This window comes from Hylobates moloch, unplaced genomic scaffold, assembly GCF_009828535.3.
Source record: "Hylobates moloch isolate HMO894 unplaced genomic scaffold, HMol_V3 SCAFFOLD_18, whole genome shotgun sequence".
NCBI lineage: Eukaryota > Metazoa > Chordata > Mammalia > Primates > Hylobatidae > Hylobates > Hylobates moloch.
This window is the reverse complement of record NW_026652293.1, coordinates 39,509,788-39,525,653: the sequence shown is the minus strand read 5'-3', so window position 1 is coordinate 39,525,653 and position 15,866 is coordinate 39,509,788. Positions and strand designations below refer to the sequence as shown.

At 38.6% G+C, this 15,866-nt stretch overlaps 1 protein-coding gene and 1 non-coding gene across 3 annotated transcripts in view; both read left to right on the top strand.

Annotated features, from left to right (window-relative positions):
* The window catches only part of PATJ (PATJ crumbs cell polarity complex component), a 416,500-nt gene that overhangs the window by 105,236 nt on the left and 295,398 nt on the right, over positions 1-15,866 (top strand). For both annotated transcript variants that reach the window (XM_058430929.1, XM_032137686.2), the window contains exon 18: positions 13,188-13,397. In XM_058430929.1, the coding sequence (XP_058286912.1) occupies positions 13,188-13,397 (210 nt within the window). The remainder of the gene's footprint in view (positions 1-13,187; positions 13,398-15,866) is intronic.
* LOC116458131 (U6 spliceosomal RNA) lies at positions 9,672-9,774 on the top strand. Its single transcript, XR_004245205.1, has one exon. It is a non-coding gene; the product is annotated as a U6 spliceosomal RNA (small nuclear RNA).

Here is a 15,866-nt window from a genome sequence, read left to right as displayed (position 1 = left end):
ATGTATTCTGGAGTTCCCACTTGAGTGTGATGTCAGTATTAAGAACCATGGTAGTAGATAAAGTCATAGCCCTTCCTAGAGTGTGCCAGAGTGATTGAATCAGATTAACAAGTAGGTATTGGGAATCTGTTTGTTCAAGGCGTGATGATTTGTGCTGCTCCACCTTGTTTGTGACTGTCATTTGGTGCAGGCAGTGATCCAGAAAAGCCAAGCTTTCCCAGTGAGTGCCAGGAAGTGGTGCTGCCTCCTTCTGGTACCAAACATCTAGTCTGTGAATGATGCTTGAAAGCAGATTGACTTGACTGGCTGATTTTTACACACCATTTCTAGGGCTCAAGTTTCCCTTTCAGCCCTTTCCTCTGTATTTTATTTTAATCTGATACTACATTTATCAGTACAGCACTGAACATATGGTGTGGTTAAGAGGACTAGCTTACGAGTCAGAAAGGGCCCAAACATCCAGGTTTGCATTCTGGATATACTGCTGGGACTTTGGCTAGCTTGTTAGTCTTTCTTATTCTTTGTTTACTAAAATGATAATATCTAAAATAGAAATAATATTTGCTTTATAAGGTTACAAGGACTAAATAAAAAGATGAATATAGGCTAGGTGTGGTGGCTCATGCCTGTAATCCCAACACTGGGAGGCTGAGGCAGGAGGATTACTTGAGGCCAGGAGTTCAAGACCAGCCTGGGCAACACAGTGAAACTGTCTCTACAAAACCAAAAAAACTTAGTCGGGCATGGTGGCATGCACCTGTAGTCCCAGCTACTCCGGAGGCTTGAGCCCCAGAGTTCGAGGCTGCAGTGAGCTGCGATCACACCACTGCACTTCAGCCTGGGTGACACAGTGAGACCAGGTCTCAAAAAAAAAAAAAAAAATGCATATAAATGCCTATGCTTTTCTTAACACAAAATAATCAGTGTTCCTATTATATTTACTGAAAAATGATGATAATGATGATGAAGATTTTTGAAGATAGAATCTGGGTACAGATTTGTTGTGCTTGTTATTCATTCTCACCTTTAAAAGATATGAGCCAGTATGGAGACTATAAAAATGAAAAGATATACTCCTATATATAATAAATATTTGCTGAGCATCTCCTCTTCCAGGTATTGTTCTAGGCATTGGGGAGCTAGCAGTGAACAAATTAGATGAAGTCTGTCCTCATGGAGTTTGAATTCAATTTGGAGTAGACAGACAGTGGACAAATAAGCATATATTACAACAGAATAAAGAGAACAGACTTGGCAACAGCTCCGTACAATATGTTATAATCTTAGCAATGGTGAAAGTAAGACTAAAAGACTTTGAGTGTTATTTCTTGGGATCCAGAGAGGCCCCAGGGGGAATTGAGGTCTGCTGTGTGGACAGTAAGGGATTGGACATTCCAGCCACAGTGAATAACCCAGAATTAATAAGTTAGTCCTGATTTCATGTTTTTATTTTCTTTTGTAACTAAATTGCTTAATATTTTCCTTAACTTTCAAATTTTATTTCTTTTAATGAAAAATCCTTTGAACTTTGTGTTCTGATTTTTTATTTGGAAAATATGGCCACATGGTTTAATAGCTAACAATTATGTACTGCTTACAGTTCCCTCTTTTTTGAGGTTTCACTTTCCATGGCATCAATTACCCACAGTCAACTGCAGTCTGAAAATATTAAGCTATTTTTGAGAGAGACCATATTCACATAAATTTTATTACAGTATATTGTTATACTTGTTCTTTTTTTATTATTGTTATTAATCTCTTACTGTGCCTAATTTATAAATTAACCCTTATCATAGGTAATACGGTTTGCCTCTGTGTCTCCACCCAAATCTCATCTCAAATTATAATCCCCATGTGTCAGGGGAGGGACCTGGTGGGAGGTAATTGGATCATGGGAGTGGTTTCCCCCATGCTGTTCTTCTGATAATGAGTGAGTTCTCACAAGATCTGATGGTTTAAAAGTGTGTGGCAGCTCCCCCCTCGTTATCTCTCTCTCCTGCTGCCATGTAAGATGTGCCTTGCTTCCCCTTTGCCTTACACCATGATTGCAAGTTTCCTGAGATGCCCCCAGCCATGCGAAACTGTGAGTCAATTAAACCTCTTTTCTTTTACAAATTACCCAGTCTCAGGTAGTTCTTTAGGGCAGTGTGAAAATGGACTAATATAACAGGTAAGTATGTAAGGGAACAATCATAATATATATAGGGCTTGGTGCTATCTGTGGTTTCAGGTATCTGCTGGGGGTCTTCAGACATATTCCATATGGATAAGGGGAGACTACTGTACTCTGTGTCAGGGATTGTTTAAAACACTTTAGGTATATTGACTAATTTAATCTTCTACAACCTCCAGGCTGTAAGTCCTGTAATCATCCTTGTTTTATGGATAAGGAAAACTGATGCTGAGGTTAAGGAGTTCACTCATGACCACCCAGTTAGTAAATGGAGCTGAGCTCCTGAGTCTGTGGTTTTGTCAGGTATACTGTGTAGACCAGAAACAATACTAATTCTTCATAATTATGGCTGAAGTGAAAGGTGATAGAAATTTCTAGTTATTTTGTCATTCTAGAGAAGCATAATATAATTTTAAAAGCTTTTCTTCAGATTTTTCTTGAAGCCTTATGATCCCTTGCCTTTACTCCTCTCACCTGGGCAAAGCTCTTCACTGACATTATTTTTATTTATTTATTTATTTTTTGTCACCCGAGACTATAAACTGTGTGCTTTAGCTTGGATTTCCTAGCAGGACTCCTTGGCCTTTTTCCTGTACAGTTTCAAAGTTAGCAAAGTTTTATTTCTACATATTGTGTGCTGTATATCAGCATTGGTTGACCTTTCAAGGATTAAAAAGAAAAGAGCAAAACACTGCAGAATCTTTTCTAAAGAATGAAGGGCATCCTGTGACTTTGACGTGGCTGTGTTGTCAGGCAATCTCCCAGTCTAGAGATGGCTCCAATCTTACAGTGTCTGCTCAGGGAGAATGAAGTCTGAGGATGTCATGTGTTCTGAGCCTCTCTTTGCACATTCAAGAGGTTATAGATCTGCATATCTGGAGGACATAGATTCAACCCTGTGTTTTCATATTTTAATATTTGAATGTAACATCACGAGGTGAGGGGTTTAGCAGATGATAGCACTGTTGGTCTAAGTCACATATGCTCAGTTGAATTTAGAAGGCAGTAAATGGGATAGAAACTCCTCAAACCCGTATGTCCTTTTAACTTCTTTTCCATCATAATTCTCATAGTAATAATAATAACATTACTATTACTATTACTATGAGAATATATAACATTATTATTATAACAACATTACTATTATTATTACTATGAGAATTATGATGGAAAAGTTATTGCTATGAAGTGATTACTATGGACTTACTAAGCACATTACATGCCTTGTTGAATGCTTTTAATAACTGTGAAATCTGTACTATTGTTATTTCCATTTACAAATGAGAAACTCAAATCTTCACGATTAAACAACTTGATCACTATCATTCGGCTAGTATTTGTGCTTAGGTTAAGTTGACAGTGATTTGTTTGGAAAATTAAATTCCAAAATCAGTATTTGCAAAGCTTTTAAGTTTTATATGTCTATACTTTACCTGCATCATAATACAATTTCAACTAATACAATTTTTTCTGGAAGATAATGGATTATTTCTTGTTTATAAATTCATATTCTACATTTATAAAAATTGTAAGGTACACTTAACATAAAATTTACCATCTTAACTGTTTTTAAATAAATAGTTCAGTAGTGTTAAGTATATTCACATTTCAACTAATGTAATTTTTGTTGTTTTTTGAGAGGGATTCTCATTCTGTTGCCCAGGCTGGAGTACAGTGGTGCTATCTTGGCTCACTGCAACCTCTGCCTCCTGGGTTCAAGCAATTCTCCTGCTTCAGCCTTGCGAGTAGCTGGGATTACAGGTGCGCACCACCACGCCTGGCTAACGTTTTTGTATTTTTAGTAGAGACGGGTTTTCGCCATGTTGGCCAGGCTGGTCTCGAACTCCTGGTCTCAAGTGATCTGCCCGCCTTGGCCTCCCAAAGTGCTTACAGGCATGAGCCACTGCACCCGGCCACAACTAATGTAATTTTAATTGTACTTGACTACTACTGTCTGCCTGGTGGAACCTTAGGCATTTCAGCAAGATGATGGGGCTTTTAGATAAAGGATAGTTGTATGGTTTCTTTTGTTTTCTTTACAATTAGCAAAAGTCCTGGACCAGGACTGACTGGTAACCATGTAAACAATTCCAGCATGACTTAAAATTTTCAAGAGATGAAACATCCAAGGAATGTATCTAATATACAAAGAAGTTATTCAGCAGGAGACCAGAAGGGTTATGAGAAAGGAATAGTCTTCAAGAAGTGATTTCCATGGGACTCCTGCTTAAACCATTTAAAATATTGGGATGCTTAAAATAGGTTTTTAAAGTACTAAGCTTTATAGGATAAAAGTATGTGCAAGCTTATGTACTTTTTGTTCCTCTTAAGAATATATTTTGATCTTTTAGCAAGTTCCTTTGTCCACTTCTCTTCCATTTTGCTTTTTATTGCCTTCTGTGCTGTGCTTACTGTGCAGCTCTGGGACTGTTTAGTTCTATGTCTGATGTGTGGAAAAATCTATTCTTACTGCCTAATAGTATTTAGGAAGTAATAAGACACAAGGAGCCAGGAACCATATCAGTTTAATCTATCTTGAGTGGACTGAATGTACTTTGTGGGCACTTATTTTGAACATGATGGTGTTGTGGTAATTGGTATGATTAGTGTAATACTTCACTATATTATAAAATAGTTAAAAATGGAGTTAGATGTTAGATAAGATAGCTTGCTCATTATTCATTAGAATCAGTTAGTTATTGCTTTGCATTCACTATAAATACATTTATTTCTCTTTCCCAAAAGTAAATGCTTAGCTTATTGGTCAAATCAGAAGACAGTCTTTTGAAATTATTAATTATACCCTATTGTTTTAAACCAGAACTGTTCTTGTGATTTTAATTCAGCTAATGGTTCCTGACATGGCTTCTGTTGCTCTGAAAATGGCAAAGGAAAAAGAAGAGGTGTTTTAAGATATATCTTATCAAAAAAGGACACATGCTGTCATACGTATTTTGCTGTTCTTTTTTTTAATAGTAAATACCCTTTTTGAGTTTTCTGACCAAAATATACATCAATTTCATTGCTGATGCAGTGTTTTGAATTAACTTCTATCTTTCCTTGCTTTCTATAGTGGTTTTGTGAATGTTTGGTTAGAAACTAGGGACAAATTTGAGTCAAGATACTCTGTCAAATTAAGTTATAGGATTTTAGAGTTGAAAGAAGGGATCATAACTCATGTATCCAACTTTTTCATTTTATGTTTGTGAGGAAACTGACTCAGAGAAACGAAGACACTCATGAAACTCTACACATCCAGGTGGGGACCAGGCTAGGTCTCAAAACTTGTCTCTTCTAATCCACACTCATCCTAACACTAATGGGCTGAGTATCTGTCTTCATTCTATCTCTCTCTTATATATCTTTTCTCCTTTTTAAAAATCTTGGAATTCTTGTTTTCTGATATTACTCACAATGGAAATTTTAATCCGAGCTTCTGCACGTCACTGTTTTCCTTTTTCCTTAAGGTATATAAATCTGTGTGTGAGTGTACGTGTGTATAAAAGAACCTTTCCTTTGCCTCTTTGTACCCAGTTCCTCCTTTTGCCTACCTCCAGAATGAAATAGTTGTCTCCCTTTTATTTATTTATTTTTAATGTTTTTTAGAGACAAAGTCTCACTGTATTGCCCAGGGTGGTCTCGACCTCCTAGACTCAAGTGATCCTCCCTCCTTGGCCTCCCAAAGTGCTGGGATTACAGGCTGAGATTACACTGTGCCCGGCCAGCTGTCTCCCTTTTAAACTTAATGGTTTCTTTCTGCATTCTCTATTTTAGCAACTTCCTTGAGATGTTGCTTTGAAAATTTATTTAGCTGTTAATTAATTTAGATTTTAACTTAATACTCCTTAGTTCAAATAATAATGGCCACGTTTAAGAATATACTTTTCAACAAGCCAGTATCTGTCTACCTGCTGTTTTCATAGTTTCCTCAGTTGATCATTATTGAGTTGGAATAATTCTCTTATCCAGTATTACAGAGCTAACTATTCATGTTGTCCAGAAATTTGTGTGTAGTCCCTTTAAAATTATCTTTGAAACATACTTTCTCTTACTGAAATAAAAATACGTATCTGTGGAATGAAGCTGAAAGCCTAGTTCTGTAGTGACATGTGCTACGGCATTGAATTTGTTGGTTGGTTGATTGTTTCTTTTCACTTGTAGAGTACTTTCTATTTCAGAGTTGATTGAAGTTGTTGTGCTAGTCCTTCCTTGGAATCATTTCATCCTTGTGAAGGACCTCTGTAATACAGCTGTAGAGCAGGTATTTTGGTGTGGTGAACTATACAACACAGTCTAGAACTTTAATAACGTACCATTAAGACTATATAAATTAGGCTAGGCATGGTGGCTCATGCCTGTAATCCCAGTACTTCGGGAGGCTGAGGTGAGAGGATCCTTAGCCCAGAAGTTTGAGATCTGCTGAGCAACATAGGGAGACCATATCTCTACAAAAAAAAAAACGATTTAGCTGAAGGTGATGTACACTTGTGGTCCCAGCTACAGAGGTGGGAGGAACACTTAAGCCCAGGAAGTTGAGACTGCAGTGAGCCATGATGGTGCCACTGCACTCAAGCCTGGGCGACAGAGTGAGACCCTGTCTCAAAAAAGAAAAAAAAGAGTCTATGAATTAACCATATTTCCTCTCATGAGTTTAGTTGACCAACTTTATGTGTAATACACTCAGTTGACAGTAAGAGTCAAAATTATCAAAGGAAATAAACTATGATCCATCTCTTTGCCATCCTGCTCTGTGGTCTTTAAATTCCTATCCTGTTATTTGATGTCTTTAAAAGTTTGAGTGTTACATACAGAATAGATTTTTTAAAAACAAACAAACCCAAAAGATATTCTTCATTTTGAATGTAGTTAAGTCTTTGTTATCCCTTGTGTTTCTTTATTGGGGTAATACTGCAAAGCATATAAATGTTAAATATTAGAACAATCCTTGGTATGTATCTCCTGTTCTTATTTCCTAAATGCCTCTTATTGATGCATTTGCCAGTTTATTACCTATGACACTTTTCTTGTTGATTCCTTCTGTCTCCTCTTTATGTCACATTCTCTGCCTCGTGTCTTTTCACTGAGTTTGCCGTGGTAGCTTGGATTTGTAGTCCAGGTTTTGGAGCAATTTCACGGCTAGAGCTCTCCACATCTTCGAGTTGACGTCTCTGTCTCTGACAGAGCCTGTTTCCGCTGAACCACCTCTCCGCTCTAGGTGATGCTCTTGCGCTCTGCCTTAGCTTATGTGAAATCTGGTCTCTTTGATCTTTGGGAATGTACACAAATATTCATATAATACATTTTGTAGACACATCAGAAACTTTGAATCCCATCCATTTGGGCATAATGATTATCATGTTTGAATTTGTTCATGTAACGGTCTTCTTATGCCCACCAAATGAATGGATTCTTGAGAAAGTAACTGTACATTGAAATTTGGCAAACAAATGCATGTTTTACCTGTACGTGCAGGCATGCTGCACATTCTGTACTCTCTAACTTTTCATCTGCTAGGTACTAAAACATGAACCTCTGGTGGCCAAGTGTGATATTTAAGGGATTCAGTTTTATACACTTTGGTAAGATGATAAAAATATCTTCTAACATATTTGTCTTCTTTCAACATTTCATTCATTTAGCAAATACTTAAGTTAGAGAAGCAGCATTGCTTAGTGTGGCTAAAAGCACAAACTCTGGGAATTGACTGGCTAGTTTAATTTCTGGCTCAGCCATTTACCAGCCATGTGCTTTGGTTAAGTTATTTAATTTTTCTCAGTTTCCTCACCAGGAAAGTGGGGATAATGTTGGTACATACCTACCTCATGATGATGTGAGAATTAAATGGGTTCAAATAAATAAGATTCTGAGAACAGTGCCTGGTATGGCAAGAGCTTAGTAAGTGTTACCAGCTGTTGTTGTTATTCCTATATGATGGGATGTGGCTTTTGCTTTTAGTGTACTTGTTGTCCAGTGGGAAGAGACAAATCAAATAGATAGTCATTCAACATTTTAACTACTCTTCAGTGTCTTCTCCATGACAAGCATTGTAGTAGGCTCTGAAAATCAAGCAAAAACTAAGCAAACTCATTCTTGGTCTCATAAAGCTTACTTTTAGTAGGAAGTAATTTAAGGGAAGTCATTTACAATAATTTCAGTAAAATGTAAAAAGTATTTTAATGAAGAAAATGCAACAAGCTGTGGATACATCTAACAGGAAGACCAAACTAATTCTAGAAGGTCAAACAGTAAAGGAAATATATTATGATAAATGCTGTAATTGAAGGTCTTTTTTGGTTTAGGGATATCACAGAGTAGGAAGTGCTTGGGTCTTCAGGGAGTAAGGGAATGCTTCTCATTGGAGGAGACACTTGAGCTGACTCTGGTGGCAAAGTCTAGACAAGTGGCAGTGGGTCAGGGAGAGCATTCGTGGCTGAGGGGATGGTTTGCATTATGCCATGCAGCATGACAAGGCCTTTCACAATACCTGGGATAAAGTGTTGGGCAAACGGGAGCAGGCAGTGGTATGTGTGGGGAGAGTGAGAGACGTGACAGAACAGCGGTTCTGAAGGATTTTCCTTCCACGAAGAATAAAGGAGTTAGGAGTTTATCTTGAAGGCAGTGGGTGTCCCTGAAGTATTGTAAGCAGAGGAGGAATTATGATCACCTTTTTATTTTTAAAGATGGTTCTATTATCTCTCTAGAAAATTGACTCATGGGGGCAAGATTAGAGACAGGTAGACTTATCGGGAAACTGTAGCAGCTGCTCAGAAGTAATGAGAAGCTGAACCAAAGCTGTGGCAGTGGAAATGGAAAGGAAGAATCAGAAGAGATAAAAGGCTGAGATAAAAAAAACTGACATGCCTTAGTGAGCAACTCAATGGAGGGGTGAGGGGGAGAAGGGAATGCTTGAATATATGCTGATGCCACTCAGAGGATATAGGGAGGCCGAGGCAGGAGGATCACTTGAGGCCAGGAGTTCGAGACCAGCCTAGCCAATATGGCAAAACCCCATCTCTACTAAAAATACAAAAATTAGCTGGGAGTGACGGCACACACCTGTAACATCAGCTACTCGGGTGTCTGAGGCACGAGAATCCAGCCTGGGTGACAGGGATTCTGTCTCAAAAAAAAAAAAAAAAGAGGTGTAGGGTACAACTTTCAGAAATAAATGGGCTGAACCAAACATATGGGACACTGTTACAGTGTGTATAATAATATAAGCCTTTTGAATAAAGAGGAAAAAAATTCCTTCAGAAGAGAATGGCTCGCATAGTGCATGTTTCTCATGTTCTATGATTGGTCTCTAGTGCCCTCTATTGGTTATTTAGTCTAAAGCAGCATCTTGATTCTTGAACACAATGTTCCTTGCAGTGTTGTTTACCAAAAGAATAAATATTAGAGATTTTACAATTATGATGAAAGGTGATAAAAACTGATGGGGGTTTTGTTTTTAGTAGGAAGATAGTTAAAATAATTTCAGCAAGGTGCCATCGGGGGTGTGCACATTGGCAGCACATATACTAAAATTGGAATGATACAAAGATCAGCATTGACCCTTGTGCAAGAATAACATGCATATTTGTGAAACGCTTCACATATATATCTATGTAAATATGCCTGGGGGCCTAGGGGTTGGGTAAGGGTTTTGAGAAGTATCTCTATAACATTTTGTTTGCTATAACATGCACATAATATCATAGACTGTATTTTCGGAAAATGGACCCTTCTGATGAGAAGCAGCCTGAGTCAGGCTGGTTTTTGAGCACTTTTATGCAGCAAAGCCTCAAGAATAGCAGCCACCCCAGTAGGGAGTAGCAGCTGCTGTTTTTCCATAGGGTGGCTGCTGCATGTGATGTAAAGGAAACGAAAGGAAATGACTGTTACTCATTAAAGCGATTTCATTCAGCTACATGGGAAATCACAGGCAGAAAAGTCATCATAGAAAATGAAGCAGTGATTATACATAATGGGGCATCTTCAGAGGTGGCTAGTTTGTCCCCTCCCTGCCCCCCAAATGACAAAGAAGCTGCCTTTGGGTTCTGTCGTCCAGGAAAAGGGGTGATAGATTGGATTTGGTGTTTAGCGTAACTAGTGGTCTAAACCTGAATACATTTTAGTAAGCAAGCATGCCTGTCACTGGTTTGAGGTCTAAAGAAGGCCTCACTTTGTGTAAATTAGTGCTCACAATGACTTTTCTGGCAATAAGGGAAATGTATTCACCTTTCAAGGGTAGAAGTCTATTTCCATTTCCTTCTGGTGAATCTTCCTTTAAAATGTTCCTAAATTATCAATTCAATGGGTTGCATTTTGAAAACCTCTTCACCTATTTGGGTTAAAAACAATATTTTAAAATTTTGGTGTTATCTGAAGCTGCAGAGATTGTTCACAAACAACTTGGTACAACCATTTATTTGCTTTTGGTATATTTTGCTGTTGCAATTTTCTCTTAGTGTAGAAATTATTAATATGAAGTAATGTTAGCCGCTGTGCATTTCATGAGAGGAATAAGCTATTATGTAGTCTCCCTTCTCCCCCCAATAAAAAAGCCTTTCATCAAAAACTGACATCCTAAATGAAGGAAATAATTGTACAGCTTATTTATTAGTGTGTCAAACTTAAAATGTAATGGTTTCATATTTCAGGATGAAAAGTGTGTTGTGATTCATGGTTGCCGGTGACAAAATAGACAGCTCTTTTATATTACCATGTCGATTGCCTGCTGATATGCCACTGTACTTTTTGGTTCTCTTCTGTTCTCTTCCTATGCAATAGCTCCCTCTACTTGAAAATACTGGTGTAATTATAGTTTAACACTACTTTATCAGTGAGTTCCCCGGGCTCTTTCTTACTTTTAATCCTCTTCATAAATATGTGGTGTTATATTACATCAGAGCATGTAAGAAAATTTCGAAGAGTCTCTTGACTCGGGGGTAGAAAGGCAAGGTTAGTTGCAAAAAGCAAGATAAGTTACATTTGAAGGCATTCTTCAAGGAATTAGCTGTGTAGCCTTTGTTGATTTAAATATGGTATATTTGGTTAAAATTCCATGCAGTACTTTGAAAATGAACCCTGATGTCTGAAACACAGAGGCATAGAAAACTGGATCAGAAAACTTCAAAAGAATCATTAGCCACTTCAAACAGACATAGCCAGGAACTTGGCAAATTCTTACTTTGCTAATTCCAAAGTTTTATAATTCCCACACAAAACCTAGCAGTTTTTCTCTACTTTGTCTGGAAGGTTTTAAGAGAGGCTAGAGTAGTAGAATCTCAGGTTACAATATCTTGCCTTGTGGAACAGCATGTGCATAATGAAACAATGGGAGAAGCATAGAGAAACAAATGTGAGTGCCGCTGTGATGGGGATGTCATTTTTTCTCTCGCTTGCTAAGTTAGAAGTTCAGTAATAGTGCCGCACACCTCCACCGTGAAGACAAATTAAGAGACTCTGCTCAATCATAAGATGGCTATGTGAATATTTCTTCTTCTCAATGTACAACTCTTTGTTTCCCGTTTCTTCTGACCATTATGATGCAGAGCAAGCTGCAGAGTGAGGTGGTCAGGACTTAAGAGCCGGGCTGCTGGTTGGATCATGGCTCTGCCACATATGCGCTGGGTGACACTGGCTAGTTTCCTTAACTTTCTGAGCCTTGGTTTCGTCATCTGTAAAACACAGACAATAAATCTGCCTACATCCTGGAGATGTAAGGATTAGATAAGTTAGTGATTGTCAAGCCCAACATATAGTAAGTGTTATATATCAGTTTGTTAAATAAATTAAAAAACAGTAGTGGAGATATAAATTGGTTTTTATTAACCAGATGTATTGAATGTCAATGTTGTCCTCAGTGTTTAATATCAAGAAATATGGGGCCCTCCCAATGGGTGAAAGATCTGTATGTTGCTTTTGTTCATAAATTCATATTTAACTATGTATTGGAATAGTTGTGACCTAAGGGTACTATTATAATTTTAGATCACATTATTTATAAATATACTTTTTAAAATACAGTGGAATCTTCCATGGTTTCCATGTCTTTTCTGGATTTGTGTGGTTTTATAGGAGGATTCTGTACTACTGGTGAAGGTATAAGAACGGAGTATCATTTCCCATTTTATATTTATGATTACACTCATGCTTTTCTTGGAGCTTACTTATGGCTCTAGAGGAGTAACAGACAGGCTTACCTTTGGTCCATCATATGACTGCTTGAGAATGTCAGAGAATCTTGCCCAGCTGTTCCCAGACCTCGCGTGGTCCAACCAAATATCAATCACCAAAAATTTTAACAGGAAATCTATATATTTTGGGCACTCGGACATGCCACTGAAATTGTTAAGATTATATTTTCACCTTGATACAACCTGATATTTGCGTGATGTTTTATTTATTTATTTTTTGGGACAGGGTCTTGCTCTGTCACCACAGCTCTGCAGTGAGCTCTGAACCACAGCTCACTGCAGCCTCGACTTCCTGGGCTGAAGCAATCCTTCCACCTCAGCACCCCCTGCTCCGCCTCCCAGGTAGTTTGGACTACAAACACACACCACCACACCTGGCTAATTTTTGTATATTTTGCGGAGATGGGATTTGGTCATGTTGTCCAGGCTGGTCTTGAATCCTGGGCTCAAGCGATCCTCTTGCCTCGGCCTCCCAAAGTTCTGGGATTACAGGCATGAGCCACTGCACCTGGCCTTTTAATTTTTTTAATTAAAAAAACTTTTTCTAGCAAGAAGGTCTTGCTATATTGCCTAGGCTAATCTCAAACTCTTGAGCTCAAGCAGTCCTCCCACCTCAGCCTCCCAAGAAGCTGGAATTATACAGAGGTATACAACAATATCTGGCTTAGAGTGAGATTTTAATTTATTTTTACCTGTTTAGAAGATTATCACCAGAGTGCCAGACACATGAAGTAAGTGGTCAGATAAGATTCATCAGTTAACTCAAGCTGTCCTAAGGCTGCATATTAATTTTCAGTGCATGGACTCATCTTTCTTCTTTGCTCGATTCACAGGACCCTTTAGATGCTACAAGATCAGTGATTGTGATCCGCTCCCTGGTAGCAGATGGTGTAGCAGAAAGAAGTGGGGGACTATTACCTGGAGACCGCCTGGTCTCAGTCAATGAATACTATTTGGACAACACCTCACTTGCTGAAGCTGTGGAAATATTGAAAGCTGTGCCACCAGGCATAGTACGCCTTGGCATCTGTAAGCCTTTGGTGGTAAGTGTTGTATTTTGTTAATATAGGAAGTGATAATAGTGCAACAGTTAAAAACATGGATTTTGGAGACACATATACCTGGCCAAGAATTTCTGTTCTACTGTTTACTATGTGTGTGACCTTGGGCAGGTTTCTTAATGTCCTTGACTTACAATATCAGAAAAAATAATGTCTACCTCATAGGGTTTTGGGATTTAAAGGTTATATTCATTAAGTGCATAGCATGTTATTACATAGATACTAGCTGCTAATGTTGCTAGTTCTACTACTACCACTCTTACTACTATTTTCATCTTCATGCTTTTAGCACAGACTTCTAAGCTCTCAGCACATTTCTTATATGTAAATTATTATTATTATTATTTTATAGACAGAGTCTCTCTCTGTCATCCAGGCTGGAGTGTAGTGGCATGATCTTGGCTCACTGCAACCTCCACTTCCTGGGTTCAAGCGATTCTCGTGCCTCAGCCTCTCAAGTAGCTGGGATTACTGGCATGTGCCACTGTGCCTGGCTACTAATTTTTTGTATTTTTAGTAGAGATGGGGTTTCACCATGTTGGCCAGGCTGGTCTTGAACTCCTGAGCTCAGGCAATCTGCCTGCCTTGGCCTCCCAAAGTGCTTTTTTAGGGATGTGAGCCACTGCACATGGCTATTCTTATATGTAAATTAAAATAAGTATCCATTTTAACTTTCATTTGGGAATGATGTCAAGATGGTATGATAAATTGAAATCCTTGCAGCTATAGCATTTTAACCATATAACAGTGAGTGTTTAATATGCTTTTCTCTCCATCAAAGCACCTTGTAACTCTTAGCATCAAGAACCCCTATAATGTCAAACCATCTTGAAGTCATCTTGTTGCTTTATCTTATGGTCAGGTTACTGCTTATGACTGAAGGCTACATTATAGTTATGGTGCTCTGGAGGCCTCTAATGCAACAAACAAACCACCACCATCACCACCAACAACAAAAACTTAATGATGATGATTTTCAGCCAGTTTTATTATTATTAAGTGCTTACTAAATGTCAGTCATTCTTTTAAGCCCTTTACACTTATTAACTATTAACTAACTTAATCCTCACAGCAACTTTAAGAATAGTCCTTTTGTTACCCTCATTACAGATGAATCAATCGAGGCAAACAGAATTGAGTAACTTACCCAAGGTCTTATAACTAGTAAGGGGCAGAGTTGTAATGTGCACTCAGCAGGGCACCTTCAAACCCTGTGCTGTTAGCCACAGTGCTGTACATGCCTGTCTTACTATGTTGTCACTTGCCTAGTTTGTATGCAGCATGTCTGAAACAGATAGCTTGGTTGTAATAAATTGTTAGTCTGGATTTCTAGAAACCTGGGCTCTGCCCCCTGGCTTTGCTATGAGTTAGCCCAGTAGGTTTCAAACTTAAAGATATGTAATATATATAAGAATCACCTGAGAGGTAGTTAAAATGCAGTTTCCCAGGTTCTACTCCCAGAGATTCTCATTTAGTAACTCTGATATGCTCTTCAGGAATCTACCTCTTCAATGGGTCACCTATGTAATTCTGATGCAGAATTTTGTACTTTGAGAAACATCGTACTAGTAATTTGATCAATAGGTATACCACTTCTCTGAGCCTATTTTTTTCATCTTTGAAAAGACTGAACAAGACTAGAGAATTCCTAAGGTATTTTTTTAACTCCAATTCTTTAATCTATGAAACATTTTAACTTAACATATGAATAACATACTATAAGTGCTCATATGTACAGATAGATGGATAGGTAAATATAGATAGATGTGTTCATTGTATTAGGCTGTTCTCGCATTGCTATGAAGAAATACCTGAGACTGGGCAATTTGTAAGAAAGAGGTTTAATTAGCTCACAGTTCTACAGGCTGTACAGGAAGCATGGTGGCATCTGCTTCTGGGGAGGCCTCTGGGAGCTTTTACTCATGGCAGAAGACAAAGTGGGGCCAGGCACTCATATGGCAAAAGCAGGAGTGAGAGAGAGTTGGAGTGGGGTGGGGGATGCCACAGAGCCACACTTTTTTTTTCTTTTTGGAGACAGAGCCTCACTCCGTCATCCAGGCTAGAGTGCAGTGGTGCAATCTTGGCTCACTGCAACGTCCATCTCCCAGGTTCAAGCAATTCTCCTGCCTCAGCCTTCAAGTAGCTGGGACTACAGGTGCACACTACCATGCCCGGCTAATTTTTGTATTTTTAGTAGAGACAGGGTTTCACCATGTTGGCCAGGCTGGTCTTGAACTCCTGAGCTCAGGCAATCCACCTGCCTTGGCCTCCCAAAGTGCTGAGATTACAGGCATGAGCCACCACACCTGGCCATGCCACACACTTTTAAACCACCAGGATCACATGAGTACTCATTCATTCACTATCGCGAAGACAGCACCAAGCCATGAGGAATCCACCCCCATCACCCAAACATCTCCCACCAGGCCCCACCTCTAGCTTTGGGGATTA